Raw genomic sequence first — 15,214 nt, forward strand, 5'->3', positions numbered from 1 at the left:
GGGACTGCAGGCAAGCCTCCTGTCTACTGACTATTGGCACTGGCTTGTGAGGGAACACTGCTCTTTGTGGGGTGTATGCTGGGCGGACGTTACTTTGGATTCAAGTTCTCATCTCCCTAAGACTCACAGACTCTGGGATTCTGGGCTTAGGATCCATGTTAAAGGCCTAGCTGCCTATTGCAAATAGGGGACTGCTCCGCACAGTCAGACTCATGGCAGATGCTAATGTCATCAGCCCAACCAACTGTCTTCCACACATTGTTGATTGTTGTGATTAACTCACCTATTGTCTACTGTGAGGATGTGCTTACACTTATAATAATGTGTATTGTACTTCATGAGCTCGTCTGCTAGTTAATTAGCTCAAGTTAATTAAATCACTGTCATCTATTAGTTGCTAGTGGGAAAGTAGAATACTGTTTGTGTTGGTTGTTCCTTAGATATGTTAATTATATTTCTGTATACAATTTCATCTGCATATGATAATGTAATCAGGCACCTGACCTGGTGTGGTGTATATTCGGTGTGAGTTTGTTTAATAAATGTTCCAGATCTTATACAAGCTTTCTCGGCTAGTTTTGTATGGGGCAGCTAGAATATCTGATATCTATGTTCAAAACTGAAGGAAGCAGTATTCTGATGGAAGCACACAAGCGCATTGTGGGGTTGTGGTTTATTACAACCAGTTCACACAAGAATTGCACAGGAACGCGGTTGCGCATTCCTGTGCAATTCCCGTGCATTCCTTGCAGTGCAATTTTCAGGCCATTCATTTGAATGTGCTGAAATGGCACCGGATTGCTCAAAAAGTAGTGCATGCACTACTTTTGAAAAACACACCGCACCAAATCGCTTGGTACTGTGGTACCATGCAATCTAGTGCCCGCAAATGCACTGCATTTGTGATCTGTGTTTGGGTGCCAATAACAATGTATTGGTACCCACAGCAGATTGCAAAGACAGTACATTTTAAAAGCAGTATGGGAAACCGCACAAAATGAACCTTTCCTGCACAGCGTTCTTGTGTGAACCAGCCCTTAAAAACAAAGCTTAAATTATATTTAAAGCTTTTCCTGTAAAAATCCAGCTTAGCTTTCCACTTGTAAAGTCTTCCTATTGGTCAAAGAAGGATGTTATCACATTCAATAACCAATGAAAAGACTTGGGTGGGCCAGAGCCAAACTTGAATTTTACAGGAAAAAAGGGTATTTACATTTAAAGCAACCCAGTCACTAAAGGGTCTAAGCAGAAGTAATGATTACGTGCAAAAGAAGAGACTCTATACTTTCCTTTCCAGCGGCCGTGTGTTGAAATGCCGCCACAATGCTCCTTCTCGGCTACAGCAAATATTCAACTGTTTGTGTGGGTTTTAAAGATTATTTACTGCTTGCTGAGAACATAAACATGTTTAAAGCTGAAGATTTGTGCCATACCAGTGGCACTGCTATGTATGTGTCCCATGGAAGCTGGAAATCACTGTAGTAGGCACTGCTACTACACTCCCAGTCCCCACTAGCTACCAGGTCCTGTGCCCAGCGGCTGCCCTGCGACATTGTGTGGAGGTTTTTCATTTGGCATGGGACCATTCAGGAAATACGTTGCATTTTCTCAATGAATGCAAAGCATTCTCTGATTAGATGAGGTCTCTCCCTCTCCCTCTCTCTCTCCCCCTCTCTCTCTCTCCCCCCTCTCGCTCTCTCCCCCCTCTCTCTCCCCCTCTCTCTCTCCCCCCCTCTCTCTCCCCCTCTCTCTCTCTCCCCCTCTCTCGCTCTCTCCCCCCTCTCTCTCTCCCCCTCTCTCTCTCCCTCTCTCTCTCCCCCCTCTCTCTCTCTCCCCCTCTCTCTCTCTCTCCCCCCCTCTCTCTCCCCCTCTCTCTCTCTCCCCCTCTCTCGCTCTCTCCCCCCCTCTCTCTCTCCCCCCCTCTCTCTCCCCCTCTCTCTCTCCCCCCTCTCTCTCTCTCCCCCTCCTCTCTCTCTCTCTCCCCCTCTCTCACTCTCCCTCTCTCTCTCCCCTCTCTCTCTCCCTCTCCCTCTCTCTCTCTCCCTCTCTCCCCACGAGTCGCCGTACCTGTACAGCTGTACAGTGGTTTGCGGGAGCGATTCTGGGGGCGCGTGCCCACTTGCAATTGGGGAAGCTGATCCACGGGCCTGGAGGCCACGATTGTCGCCGGGCACCTGCGATTGCTCCCCGTGAAGAGAGAACAGCGGTCTGCTGTTATAAACACGGCGGTCCATTGTTCTCTCAGGAATCAATGCAGAGCTCCTGTGATCCCCCTATTTAGGAACACAGGTCTCTGTATTGATTTCACAAGCCCACCCCCCCCCCCACACAGTTAGAAAACACCTCCTCACATTTCACTCTTTAATCGCCCCTGGGTTAATCCCTTCCTTGCCAGTGTCATAAGTACAGTGAATATTTTTAGCACTGATTACTGTAGTAATGTCACTGGTCCCCCCAAAAGTGTCAAAAAAGTCAGTTAGGGGTCCAATCTGTCTGCCGCAATGTCGCAGTCCCGCTGAAAATCCCAGATAGCCGCCATTACTAGTAAAAAAAATAAATAAAATAAAAATGATATAAATCTTTCCCCTAGTTTGTAGACGCGATAACTTTTGCGCAAACCAATCAAAATACGCTTATTGAGATTTTTTTTACCAAAATATGTGGCAGAAATTGGCCTAAAATGATGAAAAATTTTGATTTTTAAATTGTTTTTTTTTTGGGAATGTTATATAGCAGAATGTGAATAATATTGTTTTTTTTTTTTTTTTCAGAATTGTCGCTCTTTTTTTGTTTATAGCACAAAAAATAAAAATGAGAGGTGATGAAATACCACCAAAAGAAAGCTCTATTTGTGGGGGAAATAAAGGACATAAATGTTATTTAGGTACAGCGCTGCACAACCGCGCAATTGTCCGTTAAAGTAACGCAGTGCCGAATTGCAGAAAATGGCCTGGTCATTAAAGCGGTGTTCTGGCCTCGGGGGTGAAATTTAGATAAAAATACCCCCGGGACAGTCAGGGCTAGTACATTCCACAATGGATAGCCTCTGTACTGTCCCGGGTCGCACTTACCTTTTAGAAGAAATACTTACCTTGAAAATTTCTTCTCCAGCGCTGCCATCTCAGGTGTGGGCAGCTGAAGCCAGCGCGTCCTCTTCTGCGTCCTCTTCCGTGTCATCGTCTCCCAGAATGCACCTGCACCGGCCCCATTCGTCACTTCCGGTGCAGGCGCGTCATCCCTGTACAGCTTCTGGGCATGCCCAGAAGCTGTTTAGCAGGGAATGACGCGCCCGTACCGGAACTGATGAGCGAGGCTGGTGCAGGCGCATTGACTCCTGGGAGCGATGACGTTCAGCTCCCAGGAATCAATGCAAGGAGGAAGTGACGGCGCGGGCCGCGGCTGCAGAGGGAGGAAGTAGAAGAAAGGTGAGTATATTTTTTTTCAATATCAAGGTAAGTTGATGTTCTAGTGCTATACCTTCTAGCTTTTATGATCTAACAATGTTCTCTGTTTTTGAGTATATCTCAGTTTATCTCTCCTGTTCTGGTAGTCTTGCACGCGACACCAATGTTGTATGCTCATGTGATCACTCCTTGTTTATTCTGTTAAAACCAATAAACACATTGAAACAATAAAAAAAAAAAAAATATCAGGGTAAGTAAACAAAAAAAAATCGTAAATATCCATTTTTTTTTTTTCAGGTGACCCATAGCAAGCAGATGGCCCAAAATCGATTTTGAGGCCGGAACTTGGCTTTAAGGGGGAAAATCCTTCCGATCCAGAAGTGGTAAATCCTTGAAATGCACAGTAGATCACCCAGGAGGGAATGTTTTTTTTCTCAACAAAAGTGGAGTTACCCTTTAAGTTCTAACCAACATGGCTGCCAGGTGCAGATGGACATCAGGAGAAATATTGGAAGATCAAGCTGGTCTTTAAATGTACCATGGTTGAGTGTGAAATACCTTTAAATGAAGTCTTGAAGCTGACACTGGTCACATCCCGGAACGGCTGGGCACAGTACTGACTTGAAAGTTCTATTCAGCATGAATTAGTGAAATGTGCAGTGACGCCTGGTATGACTTTGATCTTAATTATTCTGGCTGCAAAGTACCAAAGCCCCGAGAATCCTAAGTGTGCTCGCTAATTGTGACTTAATCTTATTTGTGGAGAAGGCCAGAAGCTTGCCAGATTCTGCCCGAGAGCTCACAGCAGGGTGAAACTGCAATCACAGATACAATGTCCTTTTTTCGCCGCTACAGGAATCTGTAGGCATTCCCCAGTCATCATCTTCCTGGTGACTCCAAATTTGTTATATTTCTTGAAGATCGGATAATGTCTAACAATGTGCATCTTTAGAAATATTGACCTGGCCAATCAAAGTTGACACATAATGATTAACCACTTAAGGACCACCCCACGTATATTTACTGCGCCCCTACTACATTTACATTTACATACAAACACTGTAGCTGCTGACATTTAATATAAGGACACTTACCTGTCCAGGGATCCAGCTATGTTGGCACCCTGAGCTGATTTCTTTATGGGCTTCAGGTGCAGGCGCTGGCATCTTCACTAAGGGAAACCAGCAGTTTCCTACTGCACATGCGCGAGTCACGCTGCACTTTCTGAATAGTCCTGCCATCTTCTGCGACCTGTGTGTGCCCCAGAGGGCTGTGGGGGGGGGGTGGGGAGGGGTGGAGGGGCCGCACATACTTAAAGATCGCTGCAGAAATCTTACCTGGAAGTGGGAGCTGTCAAAACCAAATACCTGCTCCCCCCTGCTCCCAAAAAGTACCAAACGTGGCAGTGGAGGGTGCAGACAAGCAGGGCTTCCCCTGTTGGGTGGAGCTCCGCTTTAAGGAAACTTTGAGTACTTACCCTAGCTGCATCATAAAATATTTTTTTTAATATTTAATACTTGATGTTTTAGCTGGTGATATTGATGTATGGAGCCCATATAAAATATTATGTGTAGCTAAAGCCCTGTAGTGTTGGGCCTGTGATTAATTAACTTTTAGGGGTCTATCATAAAAAAATCTATTGGATTTAGGTCAGAGGAGCATGGGGGCCATTCAATGGTATCAATTCCTTCATCCTCCAGGAACTGGCTGCATACTCTCGTCACATAAGGCTGGGCATTGTCGTGCACCAGGAGGAACTCAGGACCCCCTGCACCAGTGTAGGGTCTGACAATCGGTCCAAGGATTTCATCCCAATACCTAGTGGCAGTCAGGGTGCCATTGTCTAGCCTGTAGAGGTCTGTGCGTCCCTCCATGGATATGCCTTCCCAGACCATCACTGACCCACCACCAAACCGGTCATGCTGAACGATGTTACAGGCAGTATAACATTCTCCACCCCTTCTCCTGACCCTTTCACGTCTGTCACATGCTCAGGGTGAACCTGCTCTCATCTGTGAAAAGCACAGGGCCTCAGTGGCGGACCTCAAAATTGTGGTGTTCAATGGCAAATGCCAATCAAGCTCCATGGTGTTGGGCAGTGAGCACAGGGCCCATTAGAGGTCGTCAGGCCACCCTCATGAAGTCTGTTTCTGATTGTTTGGTCAAAAACATTTACACCAGTGGCAGGGCCGTCTTTAATATTGATTGGGCCCTGGGCAAACCTCCACCTCCGTTCTTGGGACATACATAAAAATAGCAGGTAGACTCAAAATCAGTTTACTGCAGCAGATAATGCAGTGATTACATTTGGTTGCCAGAGGTTACAGTCTATCCTTACTGCTCACAGACTGGTTGCTAGAGGTTACAATACATAATTTCTGCTTGCCAATTGGTTGCTAAAGATTACTGCACATTATTGCTGCTCACTGATTGGTTGCTAGAGATTACAGCAGATCACTACTGTCCACTGATTATTGATTGCTACAGCTAATTGCACAATATAACCACTGACTGAGCAGTGGAGCAATCCCAAATAATTGCGCAAGTAAAGCGGCACATTAATACACATATTACAGGAGAAGGTCAGAGATTGCAAACGTACTATAGGAGAGCCTCAGAGACTGCAGACATACTACAGAAGATGGTCAGAGACTGCAGACATAATACAGAAGATGGTCAGAGACTGCAGATATGGTTAAAGCGACGGTCAGAGACTGCGGACATGGTATAGGAGAGGGTCGGAGGCTGCGGACATGGTACAGGAGAGGGTCAGAGACTGCGGACATGGTACAGGAGAGGGTCAGAGGCTGCGGACATGGTACAGGAGAGGGTCAGAGACTGCGGACATGGTACAGGAGAGGGTCAGAGGCTGCGGACATGGTACAGGAGGGGGGTCAGGGGCTGCGGACATGGTACAAGAGGGGGGTCAGAGGCTGCGGACATGGTACAGGAGGGGGGTCAGAGGCTGCGGACATGGTACAGGAGGGGGTCAGAGGCTGCGGACATGGTACAGGAGGGGGGTCAGAGGCTATGGACATGATACAGAAGATGGTCAAAGATTGCAGACATGGTTGATTCAAGAGATGGTCAGGGACTGTGTTTACAGCTGAACCCGGTGTAAAAGTGTATAGTATCGCTGGGCTGCTCCACTCTATTTAAACCAGCTGTGCAGGATCAAGTCAGTAAAAGTGACAGAAGACAGCAGCACATCCAATTTCCAAAATAAAAATTGTCTTACAAACAGTTACCTGCTCAAGATTAGTGGAGTTCAGTAAACATGTAATGGGTTTGTGAAGCTTCTGAACCAACAGTAAATGCTCCAAAAATAAAATAAAAACCCATGCAGCACACACACAGCTCAAACTAGCTGAATGGAAGCTGAAATGGTTAACAGCCATGTGTTCCTGGTGTTTCTGCAGCATCTTCTTATCAGTGTATCAGGCAATGTACAGCTCAGGGAGATAAAACATAAGGAGTGAGGGGAGAGGAGGCTGATCGATAACCTGCACAATGCCTGAATACACAGATATCCGGAACACACTGCAGCCCACCAGCATTACATGTCACATTGCTCTAACTGTAGCCATACCTTCTTGTTCTTGCATCTATCTCCCTGGTGCTCCCAGTCAAATGTGGCAGGCTGGAGAGGGGCGGGGGAGGAGTGTGATACTGCCTGCTGACTGGCTGTGGATGGAAGGGAGGAGGAGCTCCACATCTAGCCCGCCCATCCCCAACATCAGAGCTCTGATCTGACAGCTCTGCTCTCTCACTCTCACTGACACTGTGCTGGAGGCTGGTCACACTGAATGTAGAGCTAGACTGTCAGTACACTGCCCCTGAATCCGGAGACATGCAGGGAGGTTCTGAAGGAGCAGCGCCCTGTCACTTGTGCTTCTGTGCTACAAGTGACAGAAAATAGCGGTGATAGTGGACCTGCTTTGGGCCCCTCAATAAAGATTGGGCCCTGGGCAGTTGCCCCGGTTTGCCCCTTGGTAAAGACGGCCCTGACCAGTGGCCTGCTGGAGGTCATTTTGTAGGGTTCTGGCAGTGCTCATCATGTACCTCCTTCTACAAAAGAGCAGATACCGGTCCTGCTGATGGGTTAATGACCTTCTACGGCCCTTTCCAGCTCTCCTAGAGTAACTGCCTGTCTCCTGGAATCTCCTCCATGCTCTTGAGAACCTTCTAGCAATGGTATGTATTGATGTGCCATCCTGGAGGAGTTGGACTGCCTGTGCAAGCTCTATATGGTCCAGGTATCACCTCATGCTACCAGTAGTGACACTGACCCTAGCCTAATGCAAAACTAGTAAAAAAAAAAGTCAGAAAAGATGAGTAGAGAAAAAAGTGTCAGTGCCCCCCACCTGTAAAATCATTCCTTGCCCATCTTGTGCACCTGTTGTTAAATTCATTAACACCAAAGCAGCTGAAACTGATTAACAACCCCCTCTGCTACTTAACTGACCAGATCAATATCCCTGGAGTTTCATTGACTTGATGCTATACTCTGATTAAATAGTGTTCCTTTCATTTTTTGAGCAGTGTTTATAGACCCCCTAACCCAATCTGCCAAAGAATGAATACGCAGCATACAGATACGGGTCAAAGACACCTCACATTTAAGAAAAAAAAAATCACTGGGGGTCATATATGACATTTATTAACCATCAGCAAACTACCAAAGCGCACAGGATGACATGGTGCCAATCCAATTATATGGAGCAGGCTGCTCAGGGCACAGAAAGCCGCATTGTGGGATGGCAATGTGTAATTGTGCCCCGTACCCAGAAGATTTTCAGCGATCTGGATGGATAGGACCAGGAGCAGTGAGTATAGGCACCGATGGGTACTCACTGTACAGAGGGGCACACGGGTATTGTTTTGGTACAGGTGGGTACATTGTAAGTATAAATGTACAGATTTTTATCTTCTTACACCATGGGCCATTTTCCTTTCGAGCTTCTCACACTTTCCATGACCCAGGATAGCACCCTGGATCACAACCAGAGTGCAGAGGTAGGTAGTCACAGATAGGTCATTGCATTGTTGTGGCGAGCAGCTCTGGCAGTTTTTGTCTCAGCAGTAACGTCACTTCTATAGTTCATCCAGAAGAGTAGCGCAGCTGCAACACATGTGCATCCAGTGCAGCCAGCAGCCAACCAGTAAGAGTATCCCAGTTCATATGTGATCCCAGGAACTGTCAGCACCACCTGGAAACCAAAATATCATATTAGGAGGGAGATGTAAATCCTATCACTAAAATCTCATATAAGCATCAACAAGTCATCTTCAATAGTTTTAAATGTGTAACTTTTATTAAAATGATATGTGGTGATCCTGCCATGAAGATTTGTTTTAAGGCACTTCCTGTTATAAGGTGACAACGCTTTGTCCCTATCTCCTAATTCTACTCCTCTGTTGTCACCCTGTCACACAGACGTCTGATAATGACTACAAGCAACTTTGCTGCATATTTACTACAGTCACTATCAGGAAACCCGCCCCAGGAAATGTCAAATATTTAAAGCAGTTTGGATCATCAATCCCAAGCCTGGCTTCACGGGAAGCAATTGAATACAAAGCCAAAACTTTTTTTTATTTTTTATTTTGTTTCGGATAGAGGTTGGAATGGTTTTAACCCCCTTCAGATTTCATGACTCTCTTTATCCTGTTAAGCATTATTTTCAGTAAGGAGAATAAAGGAAGTCAAAAATATTACATCTTTTACCAAAACTAGAGGTGGGGATAATTGTCCAATGAGGACCTTTGTTCCAGTGAAAAGTGTCCAAGAGAGGAATCTCTTCACTTTATGGAGATTTCCTTTTACTTCTTATTTTGTCTCCAGGACCGGAAGTGAAGGAAATCCCCCTATTTGGACACAAACAGCAAATAATAGACTGGCAGGGGTTTATTTATCCTCCCCTACTACTGAGGGAAAATCTTCCCAAGTGGACACTTTTTTGGTGACAACTGTCTAAAGTTGACGTATAAACTGTTTATATTCCCCCTTTACTGACACCATTCATGGGGCACCATTCCCCCCATTGACACCAATGGTGGGGCACTATTCCTCCCACTGACACCAAAGGTGGGGCACTATTTCTCCCACTGACACCAATGGTGGGGCACTATTTCTCCCACTGACACCAATGGTGGGGCACTATTCCTCCCTCTGACACCATCAATGGGGCACTATTCCTCCTACTGACACCAATGATGGGGCACTATTCCTCCTACTGACACCAATGATGGGGCACTATTCCTCCTACTGACACCAATGATGGGGCACTATTCCTCCCACTGATACCAATGATGGGGCACTATTCCTTCCGCTAACACAATCAATGGGGCACTATTCCTCCTACTGACACCAATGATGGGGCACTATTCCTTCCGCTAACACAATCAATGGGGCACTATTCCTCCTACTGACACCAATGATGGGGCACTATTCCTTCCACTGACACCAATGATGGGGCACTATTCCTTCTGCTAACACAATCAATGGGGTACCATTCCTCCCACTGACACCACTAAGGGGGCACTATTCCTCCCATTGATACCATCAATGGGGCACCATTCCTCCAACTGACATCAATAGTGGGGCACTATTCCACCCACTGGCACCATCAATGGAGCACTATTCCTTCCACTGACACCAATGATAGGCACTATACCTCCCACTGGCACCATCAATGGGGCACCATTCCTCCCACAGACACCAATGATGGGGCACTTTTCCTTCCATTGATACAATGCATAGGGCACCATTCCTCCCACTGACACCAATGAGGGGGCTCTATTCCTCCCATTGATACCCTCAAAGGGGCACCATTCCTCCCACTGGCACCAATGAGGGGGCACTATTCTTCCCATTGATACCATCAATAGGGCACCATTCCTCCCATTGATAACATCAATGGGGCACCATTCCTTTCACTAACACCATCAATGGGACACCATTTCTCCCATTGACTCCAGCAATGGAGTATGATTCCTCCCAATAAAACAATGATGGGACATTGTTTACTGCAACTGGCAACTCTCTGGCCCCCCTAAAGTCTGAAGAAAAGTAAACTGCCCCTTTGTTTAGAACACTTGAAGACCCCTGCCTTAAAGGAAACCTACACTGAGAGTCTGGAGATGTCCATTGCTGACCTCTCCTTGTGAAAATGTCTTTTGCCTAGTCATCATGGTGATCCGATGTCTTCAATGTTTCCTGGTCCCACAGGACTTACAGAAGTATTTAGGTAATGAGTTGATTTTCTAATCTGCATGTTTGTTCTGGGAAAGTACTTAATGACCTATATCAATGTGACAGCCAGGCACCTAGCATTTTCAGAAGGGTCTCATTAATAGCAACCTCCATATTTTTCTCTTGACAGCTTTTATGATTCAGGTAAGCCCATACACAAACCTATCACAATATTCCTTTAGAACCAGCATGTCCATATAAGGTAGTGTGGCCGAGCGGTCTAAGGCGCTGGATTTAGGCTCCAGTCTCTCTGGAGGCGTGGGTTCGAATCCCACCACTGCCAACTTTTTAAAGCCTAAATTCAGCAGTTCCTTTTTTATCATTAACATTTCTGCACAATTTTATTTCTGTCTGTGACCCCCTAGGAAGGATTTCCCCTCACTTCCTGCCCTTGTAACACCGGTTCGGTCTTCAACATAAGAATGCACAGACAGCAAACAATTTATCATTGTGAGTCCTTTTCCTTCTCCACTCTACTAAAATGTGTTTTATTCTGCATCCCCATTGGAGAGATTCCTCATCACTTCCTGTCTTGGCAAGTTTCCTTATAAGAGTGGCAGATTAGGATGAATACAATGTACTTACCTCCATCCTGTATTTCAGTACTGTATCAACAGCATACCAGAACAATGCGACACCTCCACATACACCTGCCAAGAGAGAGAACAACAAGGCATGGCTTTTAAAATTGTTTTTAAAATTGACATTCATGTTATGTATTAAGTTGCAACTGAGCAGGAGTTGATATTTTCTCAATTTATTAAAGTGTCTCAAAGCTTGGGGCTCAAAACTTTCATTTAAATAAACACAGTACCTTAATAGCCACAAATGATATAAATTCACTTTCCGTGCACCAAATTTTGTTTACAACTCCAGATATTACCTCGTAAAAGTAGCAGTGACATTATCACCGAGCTGTATGGTGAGGAGAGCGGTGGGAGGGGCCTAGCAGCTCTACCCACAACAGGTGCCTGCAGAAAACTACAGGAGGGGGCGGAGACAAGACCAGTCATCCTGCACAATGAGAGAGCAGCAGTGAGTGGTCTGTATTACAGGAAGCTCCTGTACAGGGAAAGTCTCACACTGGATTACTGCACAGATCTGGAAGAAATGCACAAAGCACATATACAGTGCATTGCGAAAGTATTTGGCCCCCTTGAACTTTTCGACCTTTTGCCACATTTCAGGCTTCAAACATAAAGATATAAAACTGTAATTTTTTGTGAAGAATCAACAACATGTGGGACACAATCATGAAGTGGAATGAAATTTATTGGATATTTCAAACTTTGTTAACAAATAAAAAACTGAAAAAGTGGGCGTGCAAAATTATTCAGCCCCTTTACTTTCAGTGCAGCAAACTCTCTCCAGAAGTTCAGTGAGGATCTCTGAATGATCCAATGTTGACCTAAATGACTAATGATGATAAATAGAATCCACCTGTGTGTAATCAAGTCTCCGTATAAATGCACCTGCACTGTGATAGTCTCAGAGGTCCGTTTAAAGTGCAGAGAGCATCATGAAGAACAAGGAACACACCAGGCAAGTCCGAGATACTGTTGTGAAAGTTTAAAGCCGGATTTGGATACAAAAAGATTTCCCAAGCTTTAAACATCCCAAGGAGCACTGTGAAAAGCGATAATATTGAAATGGAAGGAGTATCAGACCACTGCAAATCTACGAAGACCTGGCCGTCCCTCTAAACTTTCAGCTCATACAAGGAGAAGACTGATCAGAGATGCAGCCAAGAGGCCCATGATCACTCTGGATGAACTGCAGAGATCTACAGCTGAGGTGGGAGACTCTGTCCATAGGACAACAATCAGTGGTATACTGCACAAATCTGGCCTTTATGGAAGAGTGGCAAGAAGAAAGCCATTTCTTAAAGATATCCATAAAAAGTGTAGTTTAAAGTTTGCCACAAGCCACCTGGGAGACACCAAACATGTGGAAGAAGGTGCTCTGGTCAGATGAAACCAAAATCAAACTTTTTGGCAACAATGCAAAACGTTATGTTTGACGTAAAAGCAACACAGCTCATCACCCTGAACACACCATCCCCACTGTCAAACATGGTGGTGGCAGCATCATGGTTTGGGCCTGCTTTTCTTCAGCCGGGACAGGGAAGATGGTTAAAATTGATGGGAAGGTGGATGGAGCCAAATACAGGACCATTCTGGAAGAAAACCTGATGGAGTCTGCAAAAGACCTGAGACTGGGACGGAGATTTGTCTTCCAACAAGACAATTATTCAAAACAAAGCAAAATCTTCAATGGAATGGTTCACAAATAAACATATCCAGGTGTTAGAATGGCCAAGTCAAAGTCCAGACCTGAATCCAATCGAGAATCTGTGGAAAGAACTGAAAACTGCTGTTCACAAACGCTCTCCATCCAACCTCACTGAGCTCGAGCTGTTTTGCAAGGAGGAATGGGCAAAAATTTCAGTCTCTCGATGTGCAAAACTGATAGAGACATACCCCAAGCGACTTACAGCTGTAATCGCAGCTAAAGGTGGTGCTACAAAGTATTAACTTAACCACTTAAGCCCCGGAGGATTTGGCTGCTAAACGACCAGGGGGTATTTTGCGATTCGGCACTGCGTGACTTTAACGGACAATTGCGCGGTTGTGCGACGCTGTACCTAAACGAATTTGGCGTCCTTTTTTTCCCACAAACAGAGCTTTCTTTTGGCGGTATTTGATCACCTGTGCGATTTTTTGATCACGCGCTATAAACAAAAAAAGAGCGTCAATTTTGCAAAAATAGCAATATTTTTCCCTTTTTTTTATATGAAATTCCCCCCCCAAAAAAGTGTAAAAATCAAAATTTTTTAACATTTTCAGCCAATTTGTTTTATGCTACCTATGTTTGGTAAAAAAAAATCGCAAAAAGCGTATTTTGATTGGTTTGCGCAAAAGTTATTGCGTTTACTGACTAAGGGAAAGATTTTTGTCATTTTTGTTGTTTTTTTTTTTAACGCGTAATGGCGGCGATCTTCGATTTTTTTTGCGGTACTGCGACATTGGGGCGGACAGATCGGACCCTTGACTGACATTTTTGACACTTTTGGGGTTACCAGTGACATTTCTACAGTAATCAGTGCTATATATATGCACTGTTACTGTAAAAATACACTGGTAGTGAAGGGGTTAACTTTATTTGAGAGGGAGGGGCTGTGTGTGTCCCTAGGGGCGTGATTCTTACTGTGATTGGCTGTGGCTTCAGCTGTATGCAGAGTGATCAACGGATCTACATAGTAGATCCATATGATCAGCTCTCATACAGAGGGGAGAATGACAGGCAGCTTGTTTACACAAGCTGCCTGACTTTCTCCCTCTACCCCGCCGATCGAAGAGTGGCCGGCGGACATCGGGTCCGCCGGTCACACGCGCGGGGGGCTCCGTGACCACGCGGGAGCGGGAGCACGCCTCCGGCGGCGCGCGCTCGCTCCCTAGACCCTCACAAGCTAGTGACAAAGTAGCCCTACGTCACTTTGCCTGTGAGGGGCTGACCGCCGACGTAGATCGGCGTGCGGCGGTCGGCAAGTGGTTAAGGGGGCTGAATAATATTGCACGCCCAATTTTACAGTTTTTTATTTGTTAAAAAAGTTTGAAATATCCAATAAATTTCCTTCCACTTCATGATTGTGTCCCACTTGTTGTTGATTCTTCACAAAAAATTACAGTTATATATCTTTATGTTTGAAGCCTGAAATGTGGCAAAAGGTCGTAAAGTTCAAGGGGGCCGAATACTTTCGCAATGAACTGTAGATACAAGGAAGAACACACATGATGAATGTATTTGGATAATATTTGCAAACAAAGAAATGGAATGCAAAGCAAGTGAATGCAGCCCCTGAACGGTAATCTGTACTACTTCAGTGAAGTCAAAGGGAATCTGCTGACTTTTTTTTTTTTATATGAATTTCAAATGCAGAAAAACACGGGTGTACATGAGCTTTAGGCTCTGTTCACATCTAGGTGTTCTGGATCGCGGGCAGAATCACATCCTAAATCACGGCAATTCGCTGGACGCCTGTCACCGAAAAGAAGGACAATCTCAGTATTTGCGGATGATACTAAACTAAGCATGCCAATATCTTCTATACAGGATGTGGAAACCTTACAAGCGGACCTGAACAAAATAACGGGGTGGGCAACTACATGGCAGATGAGGTTTAATGTTGAAAAATGTAAAGTAATGCACTTGGGGGCCAGAAACCAGAAAGCAAGCTACTCACTAGGGGGGGAACCTCTGGGTGAGTCTAGGATGGAAAAGGACTTGGGGGTACTGGTAGACAACAGGCTTGGCAGTGGCATGCAATGCCAAGCCGCTGCAAGGAAAGCCAACAGAATACTGGGTTGTATAAAAAAGGGGATTCACTCCAGAAATAAAGAGATTATTCTCCCGCTCTACAAGACTCTGGTCTGGCCACATCTGGAGTATGCTGTCCAGTTCTGGGCACCGGTCCTCAGGAAGGATGTGCTGGAACTGGAGAGAGTCCAGAGAAGGGCAACAAAAATAATTAGGGGAATGGAGGACATCAGCTATG

The 15,214-nt window shown here is 45.4% G+C and overlaps 1 protein-coding gene across 1 annotated transcript in view; it reads right to left on the bottom strand.

Moving 5' to 3' along the window:
• Positions 1-8,428: 8,428 nt before the first annotated feature.
• LOC309568843 (claudin-16-like) overlaps positions 8,429-15,214 on the bottom strand; it is a gene marked incomplete at its 3' end in the record, with an annotated part of 113,981 nt that continues 107,195 nt past the window's right edge. The window contains exons 4-5 of the mRNA XM_082274628.1: positions 11,245-11,309; positions 8,429-8,614 (exon numbers count right to left, since the gene is read on the bottom strand). Coding sequence (XP_082130754.1) covers positions 8,429-8,614; positions 11,245-11,309 — 251 coding nt within the window. The remainder of the gene's footprint in view (positions 8,615-11,244; positions 11,310-15,214) is intronic.

The sequence above is a fragment of the Pelophylax lessonae genome (assembly GCF_965119305.1).
Source record: "Pelophylax lessonae genome assembly, chromosome: 12".
NCBI classification, from domain to species: domain Eukaryota; kingdom Metazoa; phylum Chordata; class Amphibia; order Anura; family Ranidae; genus Pelophylax; species Pelophylax lessonae.